General features: G+C 43.2%; 1 protein-coding gene across 2 annotated transcripts; it reads left to right on the forward strand.

Annotated features, from left to right (window-relative positions):
• Positions 1-1,554: 1,554 nt before the first annotated feature.
• Positions 1,555-15,969, forward strand: ptbp2a (polypyrimidine tract binding protein 2a). 2 transcript variants are annotated; one of them, XM_024000155.3, is made up of 13 exons: positions 1,555-1,667; positions 2,639-2,666; positions 3,957-4,023; positions 7,119-7,300; positions 7,744-8,040; positions 8,271-8,381; positions 8,780-8,993; positions 11,212-11,327; positions 13,988-14,021; positions 14,500-14,592; positions 14,861-15,077; positions 15,363-15,440; positions 15,643-15,969. In XM_024000155.3, the coding sequence occupies exons 1-13, from the start codon at positions 1,660-1,662 to the stop codon at positions 15,770-15,772; spliced, it is 1,575 nt and encodes a 524-aa protein (XP_023855923.1). In that variant the 5' UTR covers positions 1,555-1,659; the 3' UTR covers positions 15,773-15,969. The 2 variants fall into 2 exon arrangements, with proteins under 2 accessions (XP_023855923.1, XP_023855924.1); XM_024000156.3 differs by having other exon boundaries at positions 8,780-8,981.
• The last annotated feature ends 604 nt before the right edge of the window (positions 15,970-16,573 follow it).

Consider the following 16,573-nt stretch of genomic DNA (forward strand, 5'->3'; position numbering starts at 1 on the left):
AATTCAAAGCACACTTAACCAGCATAGCTACCACAGCATTCTGCAGAAATACGCCATCCCATCTGGTTTGGGCTTAGTGGCAGCATCATATGTTTTTCAACAGGACAATGACCCAACACTCAACACAGGCTGTGTAAGGGTTATTTTACCAAGACGGAGAGTGATGGAGTGATGCATCAGATGACCTGGCCTCCACAATCCCCGACCTCAACCAAATTGAGATGGTTTAGTATGAGTCGGACCGCAGAATGAAGGAAGACCAGTCAACAAGAGCTCAGCATAATATGGGAACTCCTTCAAGACTGAATAGCATTTCAGGTGAAGCTGGTTGAGAGAATGCCAAAAGTGTGCAAAGCTGTCATCTAGACAAAGGGTGGCTATTTGAAGAATCTCAAATATAAAGTAAATTTTGATTTGTTTAATACTTTTTTTGGTTACTATATGATTCCATATGTGTTATTTCATAGTTATTTCTACAATGTAGAAAATAGCAAAAATAAAGAAAAACCCTTGAATGGGTAGGTATTCTAAAACTGGTAGTGTATATTGTAATGAAACAGGCAGGGAGCAGGTCTCGAACCCTCGACCTCCTAGCCCGAGGTCCGGCGCGCTATCGACTGTGCCGCAAAAGCATGCTCAAGCGGCAGAGTCGATTTCCGCGCTTATAAACCCAGGGTCGTTACACTATTATAGTGTATTTAATGTTTTTACGTTTTTTAAGTTTACCCATGAAAATCATACCGCCCCCCATTTTCTTCCACCTTTCCTGTTATGGTGAGAGGTTAGCAATGGTGAGAGGTTAGCATGTTTTGGGATCATGATCTTTGTGCATCTGTAACTTTTTCACTCATTATTATTCATGATTATCCGTAATCATGGTAGCATTCACATTCTATTCTTATTTAAAATAAAGTGAATCCAAAATGACACAATAGGCCTACATTATTTACCATTCATATTGGGCTCAACATAATCTGAAACACAACCAAAAGATACTGCAAATGCATCCAAAAAGTTTGTAGAGTCACAAGCTTGATGTAGTCATTGCATGCTAGGGATATGGGACCAAATACTAAACTTTGACTGAATGTAATACACTTCAAGCAAATGTGTCCAAATACGTATTACACCTTCAAATGGGGGGGAATAGCTAGATACATAAAGTGCTTTCATTTATAAATGGTACAACAGATAGCCTATATGAAAACACCCTCAAATAATAACCAACAAGGCCAAGGCAAGCTATGTCTGTTGTATTGAACACTCCGTTTGCCATCAGCAGAGGACAGTGATCATGCAATGTGTGTAATATAGCCATGTGACATGATCATGTTTGATGTAGGCACAATCCAGAGTCACATTAAATAACAAAACAAATCTCAATGGCCAAGTCAAATGATGAAGACTTCTTAATGGTAATTCATCAATTTAAAGCCACTATAAAATACAAAACAGTTGTACCACTATCTCTTAAAATGCTCTCGTCTTTAATAAACACAAAAAAGCATGACGCTGCATGAAACGAAACACGTTTTTTGTTCGACTATTTCCGCCTTATTCGACTATTTCCGCCACGGTCTCCAGTCCCTCCATTTTGTTTTCTGTTGTTGGCAAGAGAACATTGCAGAAAACTGTGTCGTTTAGAAGGATTTTCTGGCAATGGACGGGTATGTATAATCGGCCTTCTACGAAGCTTGTGTTTTTCTTGAATGAATGCATCATGTGCGGCAATATATCGTTGATTAAAAGTAAAGTAGCTAACGTCAGATTCTAGCTATGGTTTGTTTTAGCTAGCTAGCGTTACCTTAGCTTGGTTAGCTACTAGTAGCTACTAACTAACTCCTGGCTGATCAATGTCAGTGAACTGGGAGAGAGCGATGGCAAGTTAGCTTGACCTATTTAGCTAACGGTAGCTACGTAAACAAAGTATATTTTGTTTCCGAAACTGTTTAGTAGCCTGCTAATATTAGCTAACTTACGTTAGGTAATACATAGCTGAATAATACATTGCACAGTCCAACGTTAGCTAACTAGCTCTGGATAGTATTCCATGCGAGGGTGTGTCGTCCTCGCTTGTGCGTTGATCATTCATTGAATCCTTTGTTGATCGGAAATCTAGCTAACTAGCTAACGTTAGCTAGCTATCAACTCAAAGTAGAAGTCGTCAACACCGTTTAACGTTAGCTAAAAATAAATCCTGGTTAACTTGAATTGCCATACATGTTTCCCCTTTTATATGTGGTCAGATAATCAACATGTTATAACTATGTGCTTGTGGAAAGAAACGTCTGGTTTTCTTTTTGTAGATAGCCACGGCACTAGCCAGCTAAGTTGCGCATCTTACCATGGGTAACGTTAGCTATCTGGCTAGCGTTTGCTAACTTCCTATGCTAGCTAGCAAGCTCGAATCTACTAGAACATGCCGCTACTAACGTTAGCTTGTTGGGTGACTGTGCTGCACATAAAGTATCTGCTAATAACGTTACTGTTACTAGGTGACATTAGCTGGCTAGCTACCGTCTCTATCCCGCGAGTTAACTAACTAGCCAGTTGAACTGTAGCTAGCTAGATAAGCAGCATGCTCTGTATTGTGGAAAGATTATGCTTAGCTAATCAGTATATTCCCTCTCTTTTTCAGTATTGGAGATGTTGCAGTTGGCGTAAAGGTAAGCCTCAGTCCAGTGCCCTCTCTATGTCAATGGTTATAGATGCTTGGAAACATCTACAATTCTCTCTCATTACTATGGCAATGCAAAACTCATTTTTCTTAACCAGCTTAGTTGTTACATTAGGCTAACTACATCCCGATTAACACATTGGTCAAGGTTTGCCTCCATCCAGTTTTAGACACCTATGTTATACTTTGTGGGCAGATACCTTACATGGGACACACAACTCAAATTTGCAACCCACCCATTTACTACAATTAATACAAACTAAAGTCCTTTGTGTACATGGCACAGCTTTTCAAGTCAGAATCTGCACACAGAATCCTAAATGTAGCCTACTACTATTGAGAGAGCGTGTGTTATTGGATAAGAAAGATGAGGCTACATTTCAAATTGTAATTTCTAGCTTTTATGATATTAGAACAACAGTAATTAAATAGGACCAACTTATGTCCATTCTGTTTAGGGAGAAAGGTGTTATTTTATAAATGCATCCTGATCCTGTACCCTCCTAACCCAGTTTGTTCAACAACCGCAGTTCCGTCTGGTGCAAAACAAAGTTAACTCTTCTGCTAAAGGAATGACTCTTAAAAACAAACAGTCCTTTGATAGTATTATTGGGCTTTGCCTCTGTGTTTTTCATCAATATTTAATGTCCAAAAGAAACTTTGCTTTGAGAAACATTCCCAGCCCTGGTGTGAGTTAGGTCTAGTTGTCACATTTTAAGTCAAAGACAACTTTATTATCTGGAATGTATTTGTGGACTCTGGCCCTACGGGAGCACTCCATATCTAATTTATCACATCTATAAAACATGTTGGCGATAAAGAACATTTCGTTCAAATTCACTCGCAGACAAAAGAGAAAAAGACTAAGACCCAGGCCTATTCTATAGTTGGGTCTGTAATGGCTCCAGGCCTCGTTGTCCCATCTGTCAGTTTTAGCGGTGCTCGGAGTACGTCAGCCAGCAACTGCAGCCCAGCGGACAGAGGACAGCTCCGAGCCTTCGGGGAGCGCTGGGGAGCTCCAGATGAAATGACATGTCTGATATCTTGAGACTCCATGAGATTAAACCGTCCGACACTAGAAAAAAAACTAAATGAGAGGCGACTCTTGGTGTTATGTCCTCCCTCCGTTTCCTCAAACTGTCCAGAGAGAGAGCTATTTCATTGTGGTCTTTCAGGGGCTCTGCTCACTGCAAATGGAAGGTGTCTCTTCTTGGAGAGTCATGCCTTTATTTCACATTCACTCTTTCTCGCTCTTTGTTTCCTTTCTTTCTTTCTCCAGAGAGGATCAGATGAGCTGCTGTCAAGCAGTCTCTACAACAGTGGCTCTGACATGAGCAGTATCAGTGGTAAGTTAGTGTGGTCCTAAAAAAAATATCTTCTCTTTGCCAGCCCTCTCTTAATGGAATTTGCATACGTCATTTGGTCGGTGTCCACCGGCATTAAAAGAAATGAAAGGATTAATGAATGTTTGAAAGTTGAACGGCGGTATTAGTGGATGTCTTCCTCACGGGAGGTGTTTCAGTATCTGATAAACCTAGTGCGCCTCTGTAGGTGGGCACACACACACATGCTTGCATGTGATTGGAATAGAGATGCTGCCTGCTGTGCATTTCAATAGGCTATATCTCTTCAGAGCATTGCTGTAATGCCTTAGAGAGAAAATATAGTAGCCTGAGAAAGCTACTGTATTGCTCCCTTTATTCTTAATTTTCTTTTCCACAGGTCCAAATCCATATCTTGAAATCCTCAACATCAAATTTTGTCACATGCGGTACAACAGGTGTAGACCTTAATGTGAAATGCTTACTTTACAAGCCATTAACCAGCAATGCAGTTCAAGAAATGGAGTTAATAAAATGTTGTTGTTTTTTATCGCATCAAAAACTATCAAGAAAATTGCATACCAGTAACAGGGCTATATACAGGGGGTGGGGGTTCAATGTAAATACTCCGTTTGGCCATTTTATTTATTGTTCAGCACTCTTATGGCTTGGGGGTAGAAGCTGTTGAGGGGCCTTTTGGTCCTAGACTTGGCGTTCCGGTACCGCTTGCCGTGCGGTAGCATAGGGAACCGTCTATGACCTGGGTGACGGGGGTCTTTGACAKATTTTTTTGGCCTTCCTCTGACACCGCCTAGTGTATATAGGTCCTGGATGTCAGGAAGCTTGGCCCCAGTGAAGTACTGGGCCGTACGCACTGCCCCCTGTATCGCCTTGCGGTCAGATGCAGAACTTTGAGGATCTGGGGACCCATGCCCAATCATTTAAGTCTGCTGAGGGGGAAAAGGTGTTGCCGTGCCCCCTTCACGGCTCTCTTGGTGTGTTTGGACCATGATAGTTTGTTGGTGGTGTGGACACCAGGGAACTTGAAACTCTCAACCTGTTCCTCTTCAGCCCCATCCATGTTAATGGGGGCCTGTTCGGCCCACCTTTTCCTATAGTCCATGGTCAGCTCATTTGTCTTGCTCACATTGAGGGAGAGGTTGTTGTCCGGGCACCACACTACCAGGTCTCTGACCTCCCTATAGGCTGTCTCATAGTTGTCTGCGATCAGGCCTATCACTGTTGTGTTGTCAGCAAACTTAATGGTTGTGTTTGAGTCTGGGCCACGCAGTCGTGGGTGAACAGGGAGTACATGAGAGGACTAGGCACGCATCCCTGAGGGGCCGGAGTGTTGAGGATCAGCATGGCAGACATGTTGTTGCCATGCTGGGGGTGGCCTGCCAGGAAGTCCAGGATTCAGTTGCAGAGGGAGGTTAGTCCCAGGGTTCTTAGCTTAGTGATGAGCTTTGTGGTGTTGATGCAGAAACGCTGAGTCAATGAACGGCATTCTCACATAGGTGTTCCTTTTGTCCAGGTGGGAAAGGGCAGTGTGGAGTGCGATTGAAATGGAGTCATCTGTAGATCTGTTGGGGCGGTATTTGCATTGGAGTGCGTCTAGGGTTTCCATTATGATGGTGTTGATGTGATCCATGACTACCGACGTGAGTGCTACAGGCGGTAATCATTTAGGAAGGTTACTTTCGCTTTCTTAGGCCCAGGGTTTATGGTAGTCTGTCTGTAATACCTGAAAATGTCAGTGAAGACACTTGCCAGTTGGTCCGCACATGCTTTGAGTATACGTCCTGGTAATCGGTCTGGCCCTGCGGCTTTGTGAATGTTGACCAGTTTAAAGGGCTTGCTCACATCGAATATCACCGTCTGGAACAGCTGGTGCTCTCATGCATGCTTCAGTGGTACTTGCCTCCAAGCGAGCATAAAAGGCATTTAGCTCGTACGGTAGCCTCGCGTCACTTTGTAGTCCGTAATGTTTTCAAGTCCTGCCACATCCGACGAGTGTCAGCGCCGGTGTAGTTGGATTCAATCTTAGTCCTGTATTGACGCTATGCCTGTTTAGTGGTTTGTCTGAGAGCATAGCGGAATTTCTTATAAGTGTCCGGATTAGTGTCCCGCTCTTTGAAAACAGTGGCTCTAGCCTTTGGCTCGGCGTGGATGTTGCCTGTATCCATGGCTTTTGGTTGGGAAATGTACGTACATCACTGTGAGGACGATGTCGTCAAACACTTTTTGATGAAGCTGATGCCTGAGGTGGTGTACTCCTCAATGCCATTGGATGAATCCCAGAACATATTCCAGTCTGTGCTAGCAAAACATTCCTGTAGCGTCTACGTCATCTCATCACTTACATATTGAGCAAGTCATTGGTACTTCCTGCGTTAGTTTTTTCTTGTAACCCGGAATCAGGAGGATATAATTATGGTCAGATATGCCACATGGAGAGCCTTGCGTGTCTGTGTGTGTGGAGTAAAGGTCATCCAGAGTTTTTATTTATTATTGTATATTTTTTTCCCCCCTCTCCTTTGGTTGCACGTGTGACTTGCTGGTAGAAATGAGGTAAAGTGGTGGTGGTATTCTACCTTAGGCGAGCAATACCTCAAGACTTCTTTAATATTAGACACGAACCAGCAGTTATTGTCAAATAGACACACACCCCTGCCCCTCGTTTTACCAGATGTAGCTGCTCTGCCGAGGCACGGAGAAGCTAGCCAGCTCTGTGTTATCCGTGTCGTCGTTCAGCCACATCTCTTTGAAACACAAGATATTACCGTTTTTAATGTCCAGTTGGTAGTATAGTCTCATTCGTAGATCATCCGGTTTGTTTTCCAATGATTGCACGTTGGCCAATAATTTGGACTGTAGTAGTGGTTTACCTACTCGTCTGCAAATTCTTACAAGGCACCCCCCCTTTCCTCTGTCTTTTCTTCTATAGATGTAATCATCACTACAGACCCTGGTTCGATTCCAGGCTATATCACAACCACAATCATTCTGTGCGCCTTAAGTTGGTTGTGTGCGTTCTGGTGGGCAGATTGAGCGCAGAGCAGGAGACCAATTTACATTGTGACAAATAGACAATAAAAGTAATATTTTATTCTATCTAGATGGTACGTCCAACGGGAGTGACAGTAAAAAACTGAGAGTGGAAGACAGGATGGAGGCTCCTCCTTCTCGTGTGTTGCACATCAGAAAACTGCCCAACGAAACTTCAGAAACGGAGGTCATTGCCCTGGGGTTACCTTTCGGGAAGGTCACCAATATCCTGACTCTGAAGGGGAAAAACCAGGTGAGTGGGCCCAGACCAGTTCTGCAGCCGTTTTAGATTTTGTTCGCTGCCGGGTCCTGCCAAATGTCTATTTTTCAGTGAGTGGTCAGTGGGAGATGTTTGGCTCTTGCCCCTTAGATTCCTTTCTTTGTCTGAGTGATTCCTAATTGCCTGTGTTTTAATCCATTGGTATTCCTTCTCAAACTTGCCATTGGGATTTGAAAACATTGGCTGTGTTTGTCTGAAATTAATGTCATGGTCACATTGTTGAAGTTTTCATAGTGAATTGTTAAGTTTCCTTGCTTTGTGTCCCTGTATATTGTCTTATAATACAGAAATGTTTAAGTTTAATTGAATATAACTGTATAATTTCTGTATCATAAGACTACATAGAATGACATTGGGTATATATCCTCTAATCCTCTATAGAACTCTAATTTCTCTTTCTGTCCATTGGTCCTCAGGCTTTCTTGGAGCTGGGGACAGAGGAAGCGGCAATTACCATGGTCAACTACTACTCTACTGTGACACCGCATGTTCGTAACGTCCCCGTATTCATCCAGTACTCCAACCACAAAGAACTCAAAACAGACGCCGGAAACCAGCGGGCCCAGGCGGTCCTGCAGGCGGTGTCAGCGGTCCAAGGAGGCGGTACCCCTACATCGGGTTCAGATCTGGGTCTAACAGCTGCATCCAGCCCTGTACTCAGAATAATCATCGACAACATGTTCTACCCAGTCACTCTGGATGTGTTGCAGCAGGTACCCTCACAACTTCACATTTTTGTGTCGGAGAGCAGATTTATGAATGCAATATACATTTTCTTGTGGGTATGCTCCATTTTTTTGTACATAGTTGACCACTACCTCGTCTGCCCTTATCTCGTTGCAGAAATTAGTTTATTTTTTGGTGGTTTAATATTATGTCTGATAGTAAAACATCAGGTATGTTGATGTATTTTAAACACATTTCCTGTTTTTCCGTCTGTTAGATCTTCTCAAAGTTCGGCACGGTCATGAAGATAATCACATTCACCAAGAACAATCAGTTCCAGGCACTGCTGCAGTTCAACGACCCATCTACCGCACAGCAAGCCAAAATTGTGAGTAGTGATGATAATAAATACATAGGTATGATAGAGCGTTTTTCTAAGAACCACAGGGTAAGAGAGACTGTGATACCCCGTGCAGACCTCTCATAGCACTTCAAGAGTTCATAATTACGTTTTAGTAATTCGGCAGGCGCTCTTATCCAGAACGACTTTAGTGAGTGTATACATTTTCGTACTGGTCCCCTGTGGGAATCAAACCCCCAACCCTGGTGTTGCAAGTGCCATGCTCTACCAACTGGGCCACACGGGACCGTGAAATTAACTGAGTTGTACAATTTCATTACTCGTTGGTGTATTTGTACACTTCTCACCATTTCTATTGTGAGAGCACTGCTGAGTAAGGTTTCCACGTGCAAATAAACCTGAAACTCGTTTCCATTCTTACTCAGGCCCTGGATGGTCAGAACATCTACAACTCGTGCTGCACGCTCCGCATCGATTACTCCAAGCTGGTCAACCTGAACGTCAAGTACAACAACGACAAGAGCCGTGACTACACCCGGCCAGAGCTCCCTGCAGGGGACGGACAGCCTGCCATGGACCCCAACATGGCTGCTGCCTTTCAAGGCAAGGACTCCAACTCTCTGCTTGGTAAGATCCCAGGTAGATCCCTCTCTTTTCCTTTCTCTTTCCTCTTAATGTCTTCTTTGGGGCTCTTGGGGTTGGGAGGTGTTGGAAGCTCAACACTGGTTAGGGGACTAGCTCTGCTTTCTATATCTCTGGTGTTGTGGGTCTATTTGTCTATCTCTGCTCATGTCTGTCAATTTCATCCATCTCCTATGTCCAGTAGGGTTGGGCGGTATCCAGATTTTCTGTACACGGTATTACCGGAGTTGCACACAAGGGGTGCTATTTAGATGTATTTATTTAACACAAAACATTTTAGGCAACAGGGATCTGTTGATCCGGGAGGGGATTGAATGTCTATGCTGTAACGAAGAAGCTTGATCTTTATATATCCACTTGCAAGTTAGCAAACCAAATGCATAGCTTGAGACCTGAGCTGGATGTAATTTATTTGACACATTTTCTATTTCTTAAAGTTAGAATAAAAATAACTATATTTCATCTTTATTTAACTAGGCAAGAACAATTTCTTATTTACAATGACGGCCTACCCCAAACCAGGACGACACGGGGACAATTGTGCGCCGCCCTATGGGACTCCCAATCATGGCCGGATGTGATTCAGCCTGCATTCGAACCAGGGACTGTAGTAACGCCTCTTGCACTGAGATGCAGTGCCTTAGACCTCTGTGCCACTCGGGAGCCCACAGTGGCATTATAAGCAGTGGTATAGCTAACATTGTAAACCATACATTTACATTTTAGTAATTTAGCAGACACTCTTATTCAGTGACTTACGTAGTGGGTGCATGCATGTTTTAACTGATCCCCCATGGGAAATGAACCCACAACCCTGGCGTTGCAAGCGACACGCTCTACCAACTGAGTTATGCATCTGGGACGCCTGTATTTCGAGAATACACGGAATATCGCCCAAGTCTAATGTCCAGTGTCAGGTGGAATCACTCTTGCTGGACTGGCTGTGCCAGTTTTACCACAACCGGGGCTCTGGGTGGGTGGGGTTTGCACATCTTAGACCATTCCATTGGTCCTAAAGTGAAGTCTCCACCCACACTGGGCCCTGGGTGAGCCAAATGAGCCCTCAGGCTCTTGTTGGGTCTAAGTCCTGATCCCTCTAACCCAGTATTCTCCAACAGGTCGGCCGCGAACTAACAGTAGCTCGCAGCCCACCTGTGAGTAGCTTGCCATGCAATTCACATGTTCCCACCGCAAACTGTCATAAACAAATCAGACACCTCAAGCTCCCAGCTACTATCTAATCAACGCAACATTGACATTATCCCACCATAGTTAGTGTTAGCTTAAGCTTTTTAAGCCAATAGTGGCTATCTGTAATATTGCCCGTCTATCTGTGTGGTGTGTGCGTGAAGCCAGTTGATGTGATAACTGTCTTGTGGGTTGACAGAAATGTTTTCCTCGATCTCCTCAATTAACCGTTAACTGCAAAGTAGGCTTACCTGGCAGCAGTATATCATGAGTATGTATATCATTTGTATCTATAATTTGTTATTTGCAAACTTTGCCATGAAATGGGCAGCGGCAATGCAGAACCATCGCTATGCATGCACGTCGGCACATTCCTCACCCGCTAGATGCGCTATTAAAGGGAAATTGCACAAAAAATAGAGTACCAGTCAAGTTTGGACACCTACTCAGCATATGTGGGAACTCCTTCAAGGCTGTTGGAAAGCTGGTTGAGAGAATGCCAAGAGTGTGCAAAGCTGTCATCAAGGCAAATAGTGGCTACTTTGAAGAATCTCAAATGTAAAATATATTTTGATTTAACTTTTTTTGGTTACTACGTGATTCCATATGTGATATTTCATAGTTCTGTCTTCACTATTATTATACAATGTAGAAAATAGTCAAAATAAAGAAAAACCCTTGAATGAGTAGGTGTCCAAACTTTTGACTGGTACTGTTTTCTTCCAGACCCTAAGAAAACGTGTCCTGATGTGATTTAACCGTTGACATGGACGCAGAACATTCAATTTCCTGGTTTCTCTAGGAACAATTTTGAGAGTGAAAAACAAATCTAAGACCAAGACATAAAACTGAGAACATAATTTGGGAAGATATGAAATATTTCTTTAAAAAAATCAGATTTTACAAGGCCCCCCTTTGAGTTGTTTATGAACCATTATTTTACCAGCTATATTGACAGAACGCACTACTTTCTCTGGTACTCTAAGGACAGCGGGGACCCCTGCTCTAACCTCTGACCTCTCTCCAGGTGCCCTGAGCCCGCTGAATGCTGCGGCGGCGGCGGCTGCTGCTGCAGGGAGGGTGGCTCTGTCTGGTCACTCTGGCTCCAGCGGCGTGCTCCTGGCCTCCAACCTCAATGAAGAGGTCAGTACTGTTCTACCTTCCCATCCAGACATGGACCTAACCCCTCTCACACGCCTAACACACATGCTCTTGTTTCTATTGTCTATTGTCCTCTTTCCCTCTTTCTCGCTCTCTCTGCCTCCATGATGTCCAAGTCTGCCAGTGCAGACTGAGCCCCTCTCGCTCTCTTCAAAGACTAGGGGGGGAAAGGGGGGGGGTGGGGGGGGGCTCTAGTTTTCTCTAAGCTTTCCTCTCTGGCTCATATGAAAGATCTTATGATGACTTTGTATTGTCTGAATCACTCTCACTGCTATTCTCTCCTTCCTTCTCATTTTGCCATACTGAACTGAAACGTAACCATCTCTTTCCTCTCTGCTCTCCTCTCCTAACTTGATCTCTCTGTCTGCCTGTCTCGTATGAAATCTCTATGGAGAGGATCTTATATTTCAGATACTATGACTCTGTTATTACTTCCCACACTCTCAACATGTATAGTACCAGTCAAAAGTTTGGACACCTACTCATTCAAGGGTTTTTCTTTATTTTTTACATTGTAGAATAATAGTGAAGACATCAAAACTATGAAATGACACGTATGGAATCATGTAGTAACCAAAAAAGTGTTAAACAAACCACCCTTTGCCTAGATGACAGCTTTGCACACTTGTGGCATTTTCTCAACCAGCTTAATGAGGAATGCTTTTCCAGCAGTCTTGAAGGAGTTCCCACATATGCTGAGCGCTTGTTGGCTGCTTTTCCTTCACTCTGTGGTCCAACTCATCTCAAACAATCCAATTGGGATGAGGTCGGGTGATTGTGGAGGCCAGGTCATCTGATGCAGCACTCCATCACTCTCCCCTGTCAAATAGCTCTTACACAGCCTGGAGGTGTGTGTTGGGTCATTGTTCTGTTGAAAAACAAATTATAGTCCCACTAAGCGCAAACCAGATGGATTGTTTATTGCTGCAGAATGCTGTGGTCGCCATGCTGGTTAAGTGTGCCTTGAATTCTCAATAAAGCATCCCCACACCATCACACCACCTCCTCCATGCTTCACGATGGTAACCACATATGCGGAGAGCATCCGTTCACATACTCTGCGTCTCCCAAAGACACGGTGGTTGGAACCAAATATCTCAAATTTGGACTCATCAGACAAAAGGACCACCAGTCTAATGTCCATTGCACGTGTTTCTTGGCCCAAGCAAATCTCTTTTTATTGGTGTCCTTTGGTAGTGGTTTCTTTGCAGCAATTTGACCATGAAGGCTTGATGCACTCACTCCTCCGTTGATGTTGAGATGTGTCTGTTACTTGAACTCTGAAGCAAGTCCTCATGAGAGCCAGTTTCATCATAGTGCTTGATTGTTTTTGCGACTGAAATTTTTCGAATTGGCTGACCTTCATGTCTTAAAGTCATGATGGACTGTCGTTTCTCTTTGCTTATTTGAGCTGTTCTTGCCATAATATGGACTTGGTCTTTTACCAAATACGGCTATCTTCTGTATACCACCCCTACCTTGTCACAACACAAGTGATTGGGTCAAACGCATTAAGAAGGAAAGAAATTCCACAAATTAACTGCCACACCTGTTAAATGAAATGCTTTCCAGTTGACTACCTCATGACGCTGGTTGAGAGAATGCCAAGGGTGGCTACTTTGAACAATTTCAAATATTAAATATATTTAGATTTTGTTTTAACACTTTTTTTGGTTGCTATTATTCTACAATGGAGAAAATAGTAAAAATAAAGGGATAACCCTTGAGTTGCTATGTCCAGACTTTTGACTGGTACTGGTCTGTGGGGCCAAACATGATTGTTGAATGCCATAACTCAGGTGGTTTCATGTCTGTTGTCTCAAGATTTGAGTGCATGGTCTTTGGACAAATTTGATTCACTTCATACTCTTTAACACATTTCATCTGAAATCTCCTTGGCCCCGTTTTTAAAAAGTTATCCATCTGGATTTTGCCTATCGGATAGGATTAAATGCATAGAAATAGAACAGACCAATTATTGACTTGAATTTGAACTCCCGTTCTATTTAATCCTATCCGGATAGATACCTTTTGAAAAACTGGGCCCTGAGCTTCAAGCTTTAGCCTACTGCATGTACTCTGTTTCTTCATTGCGAGGCTATTACTCCTATGATTATGGTGTGATTATGATTTGACATTGAATGTACCTTACCCATGTTTGTCCAGGGGGTGATTACATTTGGCACAATTTATTTGCTTGTTTAGTTCTGACTAAGTACATGAACCGGCCATTTTCTGACCAAACTCCTGCATTTCCAGTGTACTGACCTGTATTTATTTTTGTCCCCCTCCCTCACTTTGTTTTAATATTTGCATTTGCTCCTCCTCCCTCCCACCCCTCTCTCTCTATCTCTCTCTCTATATCTCTCTCTCTCTCGCTCTCCCCCATCTATTCCCCTTGCTTCATCCATCACTGTAACCCCACTGTTCATGATTGGTGCTTGAACAAAACCAACCCGTTCCCTTGGACCAACCTTATCCCCAAATTAACTGAACCATACTCCATGACCACCTTCACCATTCTACGGGAAACCACCCTCCTCCGTTATGGATGATCTGTCCATCTCCGCTACGCTCTCTACCTCCGCTCCGACTCTTCTCTCTACCTGTCTTCCGCTGCTTGCTCTTCTCTCCTTCTAAAGATGGTTACGCCCCAAAGTCTGTTTACTCTCTTCGGTATGTTATTGTTAGCTCTCTACCGCTCTCTTCTTTTGTTGTTGCTTATTTCTGTTGAGACATTTTATTTTTATTTCCTTACACTGTAACTGGTTTGGCTTGTAGTTTTTAGGAATAGGTTATTCTGTTACATTGGTTTGGTTATCTCTCTCAATCTCTCGTTTCGGCTATTGAAATTGATCCATCCATAGATTTGTTCAAATGCATGGTAAATTGATTTGGCATGTACTGTAGTTTGATTGGCTAAACATCTCACAGAGCTTGTTAACTTCTCTATTTGATGGTTTCTCTGTCTGACCTTTACAGACACACGCCTCCATTTAATTCTGATGAATGATCTCAAGCCTACTGTCTCTATCTAGCCTCTTTCTCTCTCTGTCTTGCCTAAACCTTCCCTCTATCTCCAGCGCTAACTGTTTTCCTCACTGTCTCCTCTTCCTCCTCGCCCTCCTCTCGTCTGCTCATGGCTTTAACACAGGGGTCTATGGGGACACCCAGAGGGTGAAGATTCTTTACAATAAGAAGGACAGTGCTCTGATACAGATGGCCGATGCCAGTCAAGCCCAGCTAGGTAAGATTCTCATCCATTTCCCCAACTGTCAACTCTCATGTTAACCGGCTGACTTAAAAAGGATTTTAAATATTATTCCGTTTCCCATGTTCTCAAGTGGCAAATAAGAATATTTGTTTTATTTTCCTGATGTAAACTGGATAAATAAATGTTAAATGAACTAAAATTGGATAGGATAAACGTCCTCACATGGGCATTTGTTTTCGGGAACATTACAGCTGGATAAAACAAACCATACACACTTAATACAAATCCAATCTGCTTCCAGCGATGAGTCACCTGAACGGTCAGAAGATGTATGGGAAGGTCATCAGGGTGGCTCTGTCCAAGCACACCTCAGTGCAGCTGCCCAGGGATGGACTGGATGACCAGGGCCTTACCAAGGACTTCACCAACTCCCCCCTGCACCGCTTCAAGAAGCCCGGCTCCAAGAACTTTCAGAACATCTTCCCTCCCTCCACCACCCTCCACCTCTCCAACATCCCGTAAGTCTATGTCATGGCCCCTAGACTAGACACTCAGTTGTCTATATTGGCTCATAATGGTTATTGTTGGGATTTGGACATGGTAAGCAGCTCCTGCATCGGTCTGTTAGTGTAGCCCCTGATCCAAGGTCAGTTTTGCGGTTTCTCACTCAACGGATTTTGAGGGTAATCTGATCCCAGATCTGTGGTAAGGGCAACGTCTATACCTGGAAAGAAAGTAAAGGGAACCCTATGGTCTGGGTTGGCTGTCTTTTGTTGGAATGCTAAGTTCACGTGTTTCGACAGAACGGACGTAACTGAAGAAGACCTGAGACTACTGTTCTCCAACGCCGGGGGCACTGTGAACGCATTCAAGTTTTTCCAGTAAGTATTTTTTTCTCCTTACCGCTATAATAACGTAACTGCGCTACAGTTGTTCTTGATTTGGTTGTGAATTAATTTCTTTGGCTCTGTGGCTAGCTGCAGGGTGCTACACTGACTGACCCTGTGTAACTCAAATATGTGCATGTTTGTGTGTTCTGTGGGCTTTTTGAGAGCAGAGGATAATATCAATTCTTCTTCCCAGGGATCACAAAATGGCGCTGCTCCAGATGTCGACGGTGGAAGAGGCCATCCAGGGTCTGATTGACCTCCACAACTACAACATGGGTGACAACCACCACCTGAGAGTGTCCTTCTCCAAATCCTCCATCTAAACCAGCATAATGATCCTCCACAACATCCATCGCTTTCTGTTTCCAAATGGCTTTTGGCTGCCGTTCGTTTATCCTGTTCACTCTTTCCGGACTGGGGGACCACATTTTCTCTTTCTATTTTTTCTTTCTACGTGTTATCAGTCATTCCTTCAGAGAGAACCAGAAACTAAAATGTGTATTAAAAAAAATAAGTTGTTGTACTTGTATGTTTTTGAGGACATTTTACCCCCTTCACCTAACCCCTGTGTAAGTCCCATATTCCATTTGTATGATAGGCAAACCATTTCCTTTTTCCATCTTCTTATTATGAAGGGTGGATAAATGGACTTTGGCGTCTATTATGATTAGTTACATAAGATGTGCCTTACCTGACAATATCAACTTTTTACATTTAAATATTTACACGAATCCCTGCAGTCAGATTTTGAGGCACATTAATTTTGATGTGTAAGATTTGTTTAAAACATGATTTCTGTTCTCCCATGTGACTGTGCAGTTTGAACTTCTGCCACCCAAAAAGCTTCTCCTTTTCAGTTGCAGGTGTTGAATTTGTGCCGGATTTTATTTAGTTAGTCACTATAGTTGTTGTGGAGTGGGGAACCATATGAGATTGAAGTTGAATTAGTCTTTTTACAACCATTTTTTGTGCTAATTTGGACAACCATGCTTGAGGTTTCTTGCGAACAGACAACCAACAATGCAGATTTAATCCAAGTTTCCATCTGTGTGATCATTTTAACTGTTTTTGTTTCCACAAGTCATCCATTTACTAAAATAGTCAATGTTGCTGTTCTTTAGATG

This window comes from Salvelinus sp. IW2-2015, linkage group LG14 (assembly GCF_002910315.2).
Source record: "Salvelinus sp. IW2-2015 linkage group LG14, ASM291031v2, whole genome shotgun sequence".
NCBI classification, from domain to species: domain Eukaryota; kingdom Metazoa; phylum Chordata; class Actinopteri; order Salmoniformes; family Salmonidae; genus Salvelinus; species Salvelinus sp. IW2-2015.